A 15,022-nucleotide genomic window follows, 5' to 3' on the forward strand; every position below is an offset into this window, starting at 1 on the left:
GATTCTCTTAAAGAAAAGATTTGCCCAGTGTTTGGTCTTTTCTTCTGGGGATCTTTTTCACACTCATTTGCCTACTCCAAACAAAGAAACTAAGCATGTGAGCTATTTGAATATAATTGTCTTTCTAATGCGGGTAATTATTTTAAATGTTTAATGGGATCCTCATGAAAATTGTTGCATAAACTTTTCAATTAGAGAGAAGGCTGTTTGATTGCATTTGTGCAAGATCTTTAATTGGGTGGACAGCACAGAATAAATACATTTAGAAATTATCTCAGATTACCTGCTTTTAGGGGGATGCCTATAGGGAGGAGAAAGTTTTGCTTCCAATCAACTTTGAAGATAAGATAGCTTAATTGGAAGCTAACTGTGCCTTGACAGCTTCAGAGTAGCAGTGACTTCCATGTAAAATAATCTGAAGCAGATGCTGAATGAAGAAGTAACATTTTCTTTCATGCAAGCTTTGGCATCAGATCTCTAGCATTATGTTATCTAGTTCTATATCAGGAAGCATATTTTTTATTGTGACATTGGTTTCAACCACTACCTCAAATTTATACCTACACAGTTAAGTTCATCAGCCTTTAGCAAACAGATCATAACACTAACTTAAAGGGAACTTTGAACCACTGTGGCCTGGCTTGGGAAAATACTGCTGAAGGATCCTAGAGAAAGACCTATTTAGAGTTCCTAAACTATGATCAAATGTCATTAGATCTTTCTCATGCTTTTAGTTAATATTGCGGTGTTTATGTAACCTTTCACTATCTGTATAAGAGATTACAGGCTAGAGAAATGGGCTGCAAGAAACCTCATGAAGTTCAACAAGGGCAAGTGTAAAGTCCTGCATCTTTAGAGGAACATCCTCAGGCATTAGTACATGCTGGGGACCACCCAGCTGGAAAATAGCTTGGCAGAAAAAGACCTGGGAGTCCTGGTGGACTCCAAGTTGAATGTGAACCAGCAATATGTCCTTGCCACCAAGAAGGCTGATGATATCTGGGCTGCCATAAGCAAAGTATTGCTAGCAGGCGGTTTATTCAGCACTGGTGAGGCCACACGTAAAAAGTACTGGTTCCAGTTCTGGGCTCTCCAGTACAAAAGAGACATGGACATACTGGAAAGCATCCAGCAAAGGGCTAGAGAGATGACTAAGGGATGGGAGCATCTCTGCTGTGAGGAAAGTCTGGGAGAACTGGGACTGCTCAGATTGGAGAAGAGAAAGCTCAGGAGCATTTTATGAATGTGTATAATTACCCTGAAGGAGGGTGCAAAGAGGACAGAGCCAGGCTCTTTTCAGTGGTGCCCAGTGTCAGGACCAGAGGTAACGGGCACAAACGGGAATGCAGCATTTTCCCTCTGAGCATCAGGCAACACTCTTTTAACCGTGACGGTGTCTGACTGCTGTCAGTCACAGCTGAGAGAGGTTGTGATATCTCCATCCTGGAAATATTCCAAGGCATCTGGATGCTGTCCCGGGAAACAGGCTCCAGGTGACCCTACTTGAGTTATGGGGTGGACCATCTCTGTGTTATGTCTTTAAAATTGAAGTTTGGAATTATGAGGATAAAGCTCACTATTAATTCATTTATAACTACTGAGTTTCTAAGAGTAATGTTTTTACTTGCCTGGCATGTGCCAGCACTATCAACATAATCTACTTGAACATCTTGCAAGAATTCTATTAAAATTTACTTTAGGGGGGATTTCTATGTTGAATGTTTGAGTCTTATTTGACTATGAACAGTACTGAAGTTAAGCAATGGCAATCAAAGTACACCTAAATATCTGTTCTATGTCCCACATCAGTAAAAATAGAGAGGAGCCAGTTGTCTGATTCATAAATGCTGAGAACCTGGACCAGACCACTTAGAAGATGATCTGTTCTCAAGGGAAATCCTCAGCCTTGGAGGCACTAAAAATAACATCGCTCAAATGCTTATTCAACTAGTCATAAGGGATAGAATGAAAGATTACCAGTTGGCAAAAAAGATGATGGAAAACATTTAAGGGCTGTGAAAAGAGGTTTATATGATTCAGTGCAGCTTTGCACTGAAATCTGTTTGATAAGTGGCAGTGGAATACTGATAATGATGTACTTTCAAAGGAGAAAGCCTGGTCTAACATGATGGGAATGACTGGGTGGGGAGGGTGTATTGATGTCAAGGTAAGAGGATCTGCTTTCGAGTAGGTCACTGTGTCAGTTGGCAGCACAAGGCAGCACTCACATCTCTCTGTTGTGACCTACAGCAGGAGATGCAGAGAACTGACGTGTTACTCTTCAGGAATGGGATAAAGAGAGGAGTTGTAAGAAAGGAAGGATGGAGCAGTGTGTGGTACTTCAAATCAGGCTGATGAAAACTGAGGAGAACATAAGAGAGGAGAGAAGAGGCTGTTACTTTTGAGTCAGTTACATGGCCACAGGTCCTTTAAAGCGACTTGTGTGTATGTCTGCTGAACATCTTACTCATTGTAGCTTTAGCAAAGTAACCTTCTTTTTAAAAGTTGGCATGAATGCCGCAGTCTTCCATTGAAAGAATACCAACCATAATGAGCTCAGTACTTCACTTTTGAGCCACTGCTGCTTCAGGAATTAGTGCTTGGAAACCTCGGTACATTTAGATGATAGGGGAGAGCTTCTGGAGGATTGTTTTGAGTAAGATTGTGTAGAGGACTGTTTAGTTGGCTTTGTTTCTCAGCTTTTGGTAAAAACTGGTTGATTCAGTTCATAATAGGCTGAATACTAAGCTGCTTCTATAATGTCATGGATTGCTTGTTCGGCATCTTTTTAATTAGTGACATTTTATTTAGTCCAAATTAAATGTGCCAGATGTAGCTGATTTAGTAGCTAACAATGATGAGTGAGGGGGGGAGGGAGGAAGAGCTAACATATAGCCGTCTGTTCTCAGGGAAGTTTTTTTTTTTTGGTTTTTTTTTTATTTCTAGTTCCACAGGAGAAGTTGGAGTGGTAACCATGGCAGCAGGGAATTTGTCCCTGTAAGCTAAGCAAAGGGTTGGGTTGTGTGGGGTTTTTTTGTGTTTGTTTTTTTGTTTGTGGTGCCCCCTCTAGGAGGAAAGGGTGTGCGAAGTGGTCTTGATCAAGCCCTGGAGAGGGAACTTGGAAATAGATAAGTTCAAGTCCACAGCAAGTGAGTTGGTCTTACCATAGCATGCGTGGATGGATGGATGCAGCAGTGAAGCAGAGCAGTGAGAGATACGAAAAATGTCTTGGTAACTTGGATCTCTATATTAGGTGTTTTTGGGGTAGGGTAGTTAGACACTGTATGCTAAGAAATCTCTTGTATTGTTGTGTTTGGATTTCAGCCAATATTTTTCTCACTTTTTTCCACTGAAAATGAATAATTCTTAGCAGGTTTGAAGAGAGTGAGATTTGCATGGGACTAGCTGCATTCAAGAGAGAATATCCAGTCATGGTGACATAACCCTAGATTTTCCATCAGCCCTGGAAACTTTTGCCATATCATTCTTGAATTTGTGGAAAACCATTGTTTTCATCTGATACTTATATCTACCAAAAATTAAACAGCGGAGCTGTTTCATGGAACAGTTTCCTTCCCATTAAAGCAATTGCTGAAAATGAGAATTATACATGCCTTAGGGAGAGGATAACATAAGCCCTCTTCTTCCATTGACATATCTTTTCCTGGGTAAAGATCTGCAGGGGGTAAATTCTGGCCACACAATCGATGCTTACACAGTTGCGCAGAAATAACCCCCCCAATGCGAGCCACTCTGTTAAAAGCATTTATTGTGTGCGTGTGACAAACTGACCCATAAAACATCCTGAACGTTGCAGGCAGCAACAATTAGCTGATACTCACTGCTTGAAATCGCCGGCTTCCAGAGCCGGTAGCTTGGGAGACGGGAAGTTAAGCAATATTGCTGAATACTGTACAGTGAGGAGGCAGCTGATGGCTGGGCATTAGGGATGCTTTGCCATGCTGCTGTAGTTAAGCCCGTCACCCACTCCTTATAAAGCACCCTGCTGTTATTGTCAGAGAAGTATGAACTCAGCCCCCTTGGAAAAACCTATTAGGGGTTGTGACTGATGCTGTTGGAGTGCGGGAAATTTGTATTTCCAAGATGTGCTTGAGCTTTTGGGATTTTCAGCACATGGAGGCCTTATGTTATGCTATAAATTTTCATAGTGTGTTTATACTCTAAGTTGCCACCCTTAAATGGTCATCATTCCTTGAGTGCCTGGAGAGTATAGGCAGTTTTCATTAGGAGTCTTTCTTCATGTTTTGCCTTTTTTTCCCGTAGCTTCCATTACCTTTTTCACTGCCCTAAGTTGTTCTCATCTTCATATTTTCACACTTTGGTTGGTTGTAGCCCTTGTATTGTGTGTCCATGTGACATACCATACTTGATTCTTCTCTGATCAAGTTATGCATATTAAATTAATAGAGTTTTTCTTAAAAGTTTCTTTTTTGTGTCGGTTTCCAGCTTCCCTCTCTCTCCTGGCACCTTTGGTGTAACCGCCTTGTCTGGAATGTCAGTATTGGTTCATCAGAATCTGGAGGGAATAAAGCAACTCTTGTAGATAATTGATTTTTTTGTTATCTAGTGCACCACTGCATCGGTCTCTGAAAACTCTTTTCATCCTACTGTAGACAATTCTGGCAAGACTTGTTAGGTCTAGGAGCTGGGGCTTCAGTGAAGAACTTGTTTTCATTAATTTTTAAAATTTATTTTAGCCTTCAGGGATGCAGAGAAAACCTTAGGAACTCTGCACTTGCAAGCACCAGGGAACAGATTCACAAGTCCTTAAATCCTTGGCTTTCTCACTCCTTGTGATTACTTTTTTGGGAGGATGGAGGAAGAAACAGGAGTGGGAAGAAGGTCCATCTTTGTCTTCCCCTATAGCATTCTAAGTTTGTAATTTCCGTCCAGCCCTGCATCTTATGCTGGCTTTAGATTCCTTTGCTACTAGACTAGGTAAATTGGATTGCATTTGTTCAAGACAAATTTCATAACTATTCATTCTTAAAATAATATGTTTGTTTTATTGTGTCTGGACATTCCAAATATAACTTATTTGGCATTGACCCCGACTGGGCTGCTGGTTTTGTTCTATTTTACTTCTGTTATTACATCAACCACAGTCAAAATCCCAAGGTCCCATTTTATCAGATAAGAGACAGTCACTGCCGCAAAGGTTTTCCCATGCATTAAAAATGCATGTATTTTCAAATACTAATCCTCAGTTTCCAAAGACATCTTTGAAAGCAGTCTCTGGTCCCTTCCCTAATAATACATGGCTGGACTGGTACATGCAAATGGAGTGCTAGGTCTAGCTAAATATGCAGCTCTTAATGGTGTTCCCATTGTCTGCTCTTCAACCTCCCTGCTCCTTTCCGCTCAGAAAAGCATGCAAGGGAAGGGGGGTTTTGTGGACTACCCATGTAGAAGTTCTACTTGGATAATTGTAAATCAAAGTGAGAACCAATTGCACATTGCCAAACCCTGTGCTGAAATGGCTTCTTGGCTCATAGCGTGGCCTGGGCCCTAGATGACAAGTGCCTCGGCTGCAGTTGTCACAATGTCCTATTGGGAAGGAAGGAGCCATCCAACTCTTTGGGACCTGCACCATTTTTCTAAATCCTGTGGGAAGCTGCTCCCTGGAGCCTTGTTGCACTCTCTGCCAAGCTTCAAATTAATGTGGTTCTTGTGGTTGGAAGCCTGTGCAGCAGGAAGATGTGGTAATGATTCCTCTTCTACAGAGTAATTTATAATGGCAGAGCAATTTAAAATACTCAGTAACTAGCTTGGTTACTTAAGAATTTAATCAAGAAATTATTATGTTTTTCCTTTTTATTACCCTTTCTAGGGTCGTTAGGGATTTAAATTGTGTTTGCAAGAACTTTTCTACTAAACCTTTCTCTTGGAGCAATTTCAGACAATAAATAATGCATTCTGTAAGCACAGCTGAGGAAGACTGCAAACTATCTAGGGATAAATTGCACAATAAAATATATGAAAGACAAAGGTTAATGCCAGCAACATCACTTAATGTCTTTCATTACATAATCAAAGGAGTGTAACAGTGCCTGTAACTATCTTTTTTTTCTGTATGTAAAGGATCTTGAAACCAGAAGGGATTTTTGCATAAAAAGTAATTGCTGTTGGAGGAGCTCTGTGGAGAGAAGGGAGCGCTTTTATAGACTTACAGTCAAAACTAACAGAAAAAGCTGGAACAGTCTGGACCCCCAGATTAGGAACTAGGAGAGCTGGCAATTGCTGTGCTCTCTTGCTGCTGGTGTGGACTGGTACTTTGTCAAAGCCTATCCAAACTGCTTCCCAAGCTTTCTGTCTTCCAGCATTCATCAAAATTCATAAAGGCCTATTGTTGCTCTTAAAAGGATTGAAAATTAGTCTTTCTCCTTTCTTTTACCTAAAAATGAGAGGCAAGTGAGGAATTGAGTGGGAAGATGTGAAAATGTCAAACAGGTCAAATGATCTATCTGAACATCGGAGCATTAAACAAACCAAAGTGGGAAAGAGTGAAACAGCTTTTGGGAATACTGTCACAAAATTGATGTGTTGTCTGCATGTCGGTATGCATCACTTAAAACTGCATTCTGCTATTTATTTTTAAAATATGGAAATTATAGGGTAGCAACTTACAGTTTCCAAACCTTCAGCCTCTAAGTATGTGAGCACATGTTGGAATAAATCTTTTGTTCATGCAGGCAGTGGTTATGTCTTGTAAACGTGCTCTGTACAGTCTTTTCTTAGAAGTATATTGCACAGTTGTACATAAGTAGCTGAGATTTTTGAAGATTTGATGCAGTTGCTATACAAGCCTAAAGCTATACAGAGAGCAATAATACTTTAAGTTTTGAGATGATAGAAACAGATAATGATTATAGATTTTATTCATTGCCTGCATAATAAATAACCATTTTCACACGTAGTTTTGAATTACAGAAGGAAAAGCTTTGGCTTGCTTGTACAATTATTCGTGTTTTAAACTTTAATAGTACCCCAAATGTGCTCATTGTATATGTTCCTTTAAATGTGTTTTGTGTACATGCCACATCACATACTTTGCTTATTTTTTTAAGCTCAAATATCAACAATTGCAGTGTGTAATGGTTCTGGTTTTGACTGGGGTAGAGTTAATTTTTTTCTTAGTAGTTGGTATGGGGCCATGTTTTGGATTTGCAATGAAAGCAGTGTTGATAATTCCAGGATTTTTTTAGTGACTGCTAAGCAGTGCTTACAGAGTGAAGGTCTTTTCTGCACCCTCATCCCACCCCACCAACTAGGAGAGGCAGTGGGAGGGACACAAGAAACTGAGAGGGGACACAGCAAGGACAACCAACCCCAAATGACCCAAGGGAAATCCTATACCATTTGGCATCATGCTCAGCATATAAAGCTGGGGAAAGAAGAAGGATGGGGGGACACATTTGGAGAGGGGACACATTTGGAGTGGGGACACATTTGGAGTGATGGCATTTGTCTTCCCAAGTCGCCATTACACGTGATGGACCCCAGCTTTCCTGGGGATGGCTAAACACCTGCCTGCCCCTGCGTAGTAGGGAATAAATTCCATCTTTTGCTTTGCTTACATGCATGGCTTTTGCTTTCCTGATTGAACTGCCTTTATCTCAAACCATGACTTTTCTAACTTTTATCTCTCTGATTCTCTCCTCCATCCCATGGAGGGGGAGTGAGCAAGTGGTTTTGTGGGGCTGAGCTGCTGTCTGGGGTTAAACCATGATGTGAATAGAGCAGAGAAACATGTTTGCTTGATTAGTTACTACAGTGGCCTGAATTCAGCCAATACAGTTTATGGCATCCAGCTTAAGTCCAGAGTCAGGAGCCTAGATTCCCTCAGCACCTAGCAGATAGACACAAATGCCTTTGTCATGTGCTTTAGATGTTAAGTTACTCCATCTCTCTCCTTTACCTTCAGAAGGAATTTAACTCTCCAGAATTACTTGGGTCAATGTGCAGCTGGATGTTCATACATGATGGGTTCAGAAGAGCTAACCCTCCAAATATGATGATGACTTGAACCCAGTGCTAATCCTGCCCTGTCCTTCTCTACTCACACAGTTGTGGTTCCCAAAACTTCTCTCACTGGTACAGCCCTCGTGGAGTTCATGACTTTAGTGTTGGTTTTGATGACCACTGAAGATAAAATGATACTGTGATTCCCTGTCAAATCAGGTTATTCCTCTAACAGTCAGAAATGGGTTTAAAATTAAATGGCCCAGTGAAGAGGGACAGAATCAGGGTTTTGAAACATGGCCAACTTAAGTGGGTTTTTGTGGGATTTTTTTTTGAGGTTGCTGTTCTGAATATGAAAGTCAAAGACTAAGATCTTGATCTTATAACAGTTGTTCTCCTTTGTTGTTCATAGGCTTTTAAATGTGTACCTAAATATAGTATATGCCAGAGGAGAGAGTTAATGTTGCTATGAGAACCTTAACCTCAGCATTTCCTAGGGTTTTATGTGTATAGGTAGGGGGAAAAAAAAGCAATTATCTAATAACTCACAGTTGTTTTCTTTTATAAGGAAGCACTATCTGATGCCTTGTATATAAGTGATCTTATCCACGATGTATTGCTGTTACTGCTGCTGTTTGTCTGCAGGGTTTTTTTCCTCCACAAGCAGTGCAACAGAGAAGGCAAAAAAAGCCATAGGGTTGACCTATATATATATATATATATATTTCATTGCAGCACTTGAAATTCCCATGTCTTATAAAGCTGCCTCACTGCTGCTGGGCAAGTAAGGGGGGACTGGCTGGTGCTCCAGCATGTAGATGTCACTGACGAGTTGCTTGCCTGTCAGGTGTGCACAGAGCATGCCTAGAGGCTTTCCCTTGTTAAAGGTTTGCAACTTTAAAAAGCAAAACCTTCCTCTAATTTGTTGCTTTTTCAACTAGGCAAATAGGAGTTCAAAGGTAGTCTGCACCCAGAGCTTGAGTCTTCAGCAGCTCTGAGTTGACTGATCCTAAATGAAAGCTTCCCCATTCCTCCAAGTGACTGATTCTACTCTTGTGAGCTGATGAGCTTTGATTATAGAAAGCTTTTGGAAAAAAGTTCTCATCAAAACAGGGTTCCAGTGAAAAGAGCAAGTACCTGCCTGGTACGTAAGTGCCTTCTGCAATAAATAGTTACTTCTGCTTGCACAAGGTACATGCATTTCAATTCCACTTTTCTTCTATTTACCTCACTGATTGTATGGTTCTCATGTTTGAATGAGTGAAATCGGAGGATGAAAGTCAAAACTTGCTGGACTGATTTTCAGTTTGTGCAGCCCTTGGTAATGACTCTTTAGTGTATTTTAATGGCTTACTATGAAGTCTCTGATCTTCATGTCTTATAAAGGGAAACTTTTGAAGAACTAGTGTACTGAAACCTTTTATCTATTAGATTTCAGTCAGAGGGCCTTCTGATAACTGGTACTCTCTTATGTTCAGAGTCATAACCGATGATAACAAAGGTTGGTTTGCACTGATATAAATTACAGTGTTTAATTTCAGATTGTAGAATGCAAATGTAGATCTGTTTGATGCTGGAGATTTCCAGCATAATGTCATTTAAAAGCAAGACTTCTTATGATCATGGTGTATAGTCACAGGTTTTGTTTTGAGGAAAAAGAAAAGAAATAGAACAAACAGAAAAGTGGAGAAGAAATAATGTGACCATGACATGACTGTTTTGGGTTTGTTGTTTTTATTTTTTCTCAACATTCCTAAAATGTTTGCATTACTCAATGCACACAAAATACTGCAGTGAGGTTGAGGAACTGAGGCTGGGAGATGAAACAGCCATGACGATACTCGAGATACATGACCCATTATATGAAACCACTGAAGTGATGAATATTAATGTTCTTTTAAATTTTTAATTTTAAGTCTTTCTGCCTTTCAAAGAAAAAAAAAGAGAAAAAAAAGAGAAAAAAAAAAGAGAAAGCTTGGGGGAAGAATTCTTCCCAGAACAATGGCGCAGTCTGTTATCTGCTCCTTTGCACTGTAAAGCACTGAATGTTCAGCCAATATACTGCTCTGGTTGGCTTAGCATTCTTAACCTTAATTTTGAATAGAAGGTGCCTTGTGCCGCTGACGTAATTAGGGCCTTTTGTAAATCACTGTTGCAGGCAGTCTGCTGTTGCATTTCACTGCATTTCTTGGAGGGATGCAGGGCAAAAGTGTCAGACTAACTTTTTGAACCTCTCTTCAGGCTAAGTGTTTTCATTATTGGAGTATTTTATTCAGAATGTATTATGCTTCATTTTCCTTTGTAGATAATAAGCCACAAATCAACTTTGGAAGTGAAACAGCATTTCTGCTGGAAGAAGTTTGAATAGAGAGCCCTTAACATCTTAAAGCAGGAGATGTTTCCTTGAAGAAAAAAAAAAAAGAAGGAAATGTGGGAGGGTTAGATTTGACCAATTGACTTTAAACTCAGTCCCCTCTGTGATACAGGAATATTGTTATCTGTCTCTTTTGTCACGGAAGCTGTCAGAAAGTTGGAGGTGAAGCTTTGTCTTCAAGTTGGTTTCATATCTGTGGTTGTACATTATGCTCTGCAGCATTGTGTGGGGACATAAAATGCCCTTACCTTTCACATAAGCCTCTTAGGGGCCATTGCACTCTTGCCTCTGCAGAGGCACAGGGTTTCATCTCACTTCTGCCTCTCTCCTGTCCCCTAGGGCAGGGTTCAGCTCAGGCCATTACATCCCCTCCTGATGTAGTGTTTTATATCTCTGATGTCAGTAGTGATACACGGCCTTGCACTGTCCTTGATGGCAAACACAGCACTATTAATAGTCAGTGAAGTTAACTTGCTCATTGCTGCGTTCATGCTGCCCACCCGCTGCATTCCAGTCCCTGGCCTTTAAAGGCACTGTTAAAGCCCCAAAGGCTGACCAGTCCCGCAAATGAACGTATCCATGTTTGTAACACAACTCTCGTAGTCGCTGTGGTGTGGGAGTAGCAGATGCTGCCTGCGGGGCCTGGCTGTCGGGAGAAGAGAACATGGCGTTACAGCAGTTGCACACTGAACTGGGTATCCAGTACCTGCTCTGAGATGCTGTGGTACTTCAAAGGGGCTGGCATCGGCATCAGCTCTGGCTCTGGGCAAAGGAGGGGGGAGGCTGGAACACGCATCCATGACCCCTTTACTTCATACTGAGACAGCACAGCATGAATAAGCATAAAAGACAGCTGCAGTTTCTTCCAGTGGCCATATGCCATTAAGTCTTTCCGTGCTTGGGAGCAGAAAAAAGTGTGGTAGTTGTCTTACAGCTCTCTCTTTTCCACCTGCACAGGCTGGAGAGGCACCTGCAGCGGAACAGCTTTGCCTCTTTTCTGGGACTTGGCATTGACAAGGATCAGGTGCAACCTGTCCTGTATCACTGACTTGTTCCCAGCAAAACAGCAGGGAAGGAAAAGAGGGGGTTTTGTGCTCCAGGTGTTGCAAAAGTGGCAATTGCTGTGGAGTATTCCTGATTCAGGCTCCCTTGTGAATGCTGAGGCAGCGAGCGCAGGGTTGTGCTTCTCGTGACTAATGAATGAATGATGTCACCAGGTTGCTTCCCGAGGCAGGAAATCCATCCAAAATAGTTCAGTTTCAATACAGAAAGTGGAGTTACGTGCACAGAGTAAGCTGAAAGTAGAAAGGAATTCTTCCATCACCAACTTTTTGCTTGTGTCACTCCTTTCCAATCTATGGCTATACTACAAAAAGTAGAAGAAAAAAAAAAGAATCAAGCAGGGGTTAGGTCCCTCCCCTTCTCCACTAAAACCAAAACAAATAAAATAGCTACTTTCTGTCTTGTTGAATACTGGCTTTTCGGTGTGCTCACACGTCCAGGGAGGGAACACGAGAGCTGCGCTGCCCGCTTGCAAACCGGTGTGATGCCTGCGGGGTGTCTCGGGCATCAATCCACCCGTGTCCCCCAGTTCCACGAGCGCGTTGCCGAGTGACAGAGCGGGCCGGGACCGCTGCAGGTGTGATGTGGGGCTCTGCTGCGAAACGGGGGCTAGCAACAGAACAAAGACTTGCCCGCAGGACAAAAAACGGGGACACCCCACGCCCAACAAATTCCTGCGTGTGCGAGGATGCGTCTGGCTTGGCTAAGTGTTGGCAGGAGTGCAGCCGTAGCATTGTACAGCACGCATGCCTTCCCCAGAGCAACTGGGATTCCCCCTCCTCTCCTCTCCAGAGCCCACTTCTGAAAGAGCTGGCTCATCCCTGCTGTCAGATGAAGCCGTTTCCTGAACGCGCGGGTTTGAGTCACTTGGGCTGGGATGAGGCTTTAACTCCTCCCTCACTGGGCTCGAATTTGTGCGTGGCCGAGGCACTGGTGAGCGGGGGGGCAGGGAAGGCGCCGGCGTGCAGCGCTGCCGCCGCCCCTCGGTCCCAGCCCGGTGGCACCGCGGGGCCCGGAGCGGGTCCGGACGCGGGTCGGGCCCTGGCAGGAGAAGTTCAAGTGCCCAAGTTGCAGGCGGATGACATCAGCCGCGGGCAGGCCGGGCTGCGGGCGGGCTCGGCGCCGGGGCAGCAGCACACGCGTGCCGGCCTCCCCCCGCCCCGGGCGGCCCCGGGGGGCTCAACGCCCGAAGGTCGTCATAAAAAAAAATTTCCTTTGTAATTCCTTTTTCTTTTTTCCTTTTTTTTTTTTTTTCTTTTGGGGGTGGGGGAGGCGGGAATAATTTGGAAGTCTGATAGTGTGTGGGAAATGATTACATCAGTCGGAGGGAGGGCTAGGATTGGTCTGCACTGTGTGGTTTGATTCACTACCGCAAAGATTGCGTGTAACCCTTTGAGTGGAGCCCTGGCAGAGTTGTTTCCCTCCCCAGAAACAGTCCCCATAGCAGGGTCTACGTGACAGGTAGGGTACAGCCACCCGCTGACACCGCCGGCACCCCGAGCGCCCAGCCGCAGGCTGCACAGGGTCGGCGGAGGCAGAGAACTAACTCTCAAGAGGCAATCCCTATTTAAAATGCCATCTTGTTCTTCCGACTGCTGCCTTTTACGTGCTGTTGAGGTAAGATTTTCCATATCAAATTACCCTCCACGTTTTTGTTAGACTCTCCTTCTCGTGCTAGGATGTGGAGCATTTTAAACACAGAGTTCATTTAAATCTGGGACCTGCACGTTTTCCCAGAGAAATAATTTTGCGGCAAGTGTCTCTTGCTTGAGCAGAACAATGCAAAGAGGAAAGCATCTGTATAATTCAGGAGGTGGGGAGAAGGTTCCTGACTTGTTCTCTCATCCCCATTAATATTTAGGATGTGCAGCGTATGCACATTTGGTTTTGAACTACTTTCAGGCTAGCATCAGAAAAGAAGTCAGGGTAGGGAGAGAAATCTGTGGACTGTGCTAGGTCATTGATCCGCCGGCAAACTGCAAGTGGGACTTCCCCACATGAAACAATCAAAAGTTAGTGGGGAACAAGAGAGCCATATTTAATCTTTGGGGTCTTGGCCTGCTCCTCTGTGAATGTTCAGAGGCCTCTGGGATCGCAGTGAAAATTGTGTGTGTTTGACTGGATGTGATTTCTCTCGCCCACTGTTGCCAAAGTACTCTCCTGACATTGTTTCATGTTTGCTTACCTTATGCAGCTTTATACAGAACCTGCTCTCTCACTTTTTCTGTGTTCGTGGTCATATGAATCCTGCTGAACCTTTGTTTAGTGCAGGGAGGTGTTGGGGAGGGGGGAGGGGAAATAGGTCTAGGGGGCATCTAGAGAAAGTGTTCTAAAGTGAATCATCCATTTCATTTGTCCTGGCTGCCAAGGTGCTTGGGACCCTCATGCCAAGAGGATGATGCTTTTCTACAGTAGCTGTGTGGTTTGCCTATGTTCAGAGCTGTTGATCTGTAAGTGTACCCTTTATGTTGCAGGATGTAAAAGTCTTTAGTGAAGATGGAACAAGCAAAGTGGTCGAGATTCTAGCAGACATGACAGCCAGGGACCTCTGTCAGCTGCTCGTTTACAAAAGTCATTGTGTGGATGATAACAGCTGGACTCTAGTGGAGCATCACCCTCACCTAGGATTAGGTAGGGAATGGTCAAAGGGGTGGCATGGTTACCTGGGAACATAAAATATGTGTAATTCATATAAATGTGCTTCCAGACGGAACATTTTCTTTCCACTGCTTTTATTTGTACAATTAGCCGAAGTCACATACATGCTTTCTGTGTATTACAATTTGATGTGTTAAGCGTTTAAGCCATTTTAAGTCCTTCTCTTATTTCCCATCCTCTGTTTTTTTATATAAAAAAAGAATTGTCTAATCTTCACACTAGTGCTCTATTGCTACCTTGCTGTGTCTGAAGCTATTGCAAATAAACAGCTTAGGCAAATTAAGCTTGATCCTTAGAGTACGGTCCTATGAAACAGCTCAGCTCATCAGCTGGGAGACCTGGGTGGACAGACTCAGCTTTGCATACCTACAGTAATGCTTATGAAAGCTAGACATGCTGAGGTGGGGGAGGGGGTTGGCTAAACTTGACTTCAGGCAGGGAAAAAATGGTGGCACCACCCGCAAATCCATGGGCAATTTCTGGACCAGCAGTGGCATCTGCTCTCCAGGCAGCAGCTCCTCCACCTGACTGAAATTAAGGTGTCATGGTTACAGTTTCAAGAAGGCAGCAAGAGGAAGAACCGTGGGGAATTAAATAACACCGTGAATTGGTTTAATTACAGTACCTGAAAGGATCTCATGTTATTCAGTCTTGCTTTTCCTGTTTTTTTGTGGCACTGATTAGTTGCAGGGTTCTGCTATGCAGCTTGCAACTGCATATCACTCAGATAACACTATCTATAATTCTATGTAGCATAAAATAATGCTTTAGAAAGTGTAGCATTTGGGGTATTAGTCAATATACTTCACGGGAAATTTTTTTCTAGAAAACAGAGGAAGACAAATCATAAGCTGTGATCACCAGCATTGGAATTGTGAATGCTATCTGTAGCTAACAGAGGGATTTTTATGTCTAAAAATGTAATTCAGAACCCTTACAAATAAA

General features: G+C 42.9%; 1 protein-coding gene across 2 annotated transcripts in view; it reads left to right on the forward strand.

The window, feature by feature from the left end:
* GRB10 (growth factor receptor bound protein 10) overlaps positions 1–15,022 on the forward strand; it is a 108,452-nt gene that overhangs the window by 70,399 nt on the left and 23,031 nt on the right. For both annotated transcript variants that reach the window (XM_029958907.1, XM_029958908.1), the window contains exon 5: positions 13,894–14,050. In XM_029958907.1, the coding sequence (XP_029814767.1) occupies positions 13,894–14,050 (157 nt within the window). The remainder of the gene's footprint in view (positions 1–13,893; positions 14,051–15,022) is intronic.

This window comes from Manacus vitellinus, unplaced genomic scaffold (assembly GCF_001715985.3).
Source record: "Manacus vitellinus isolate BGI_N305 unplaced genomic scaffold, ASM171598v3 scaffold_17_pilon, whole genome shotgun sequence".
NCBI classification, from domain to species: Eukaryota; Metazoa; Chordata; class Aves; order Passeriformes; family Pipridae; genus Manacus; species Manacus vitellinus.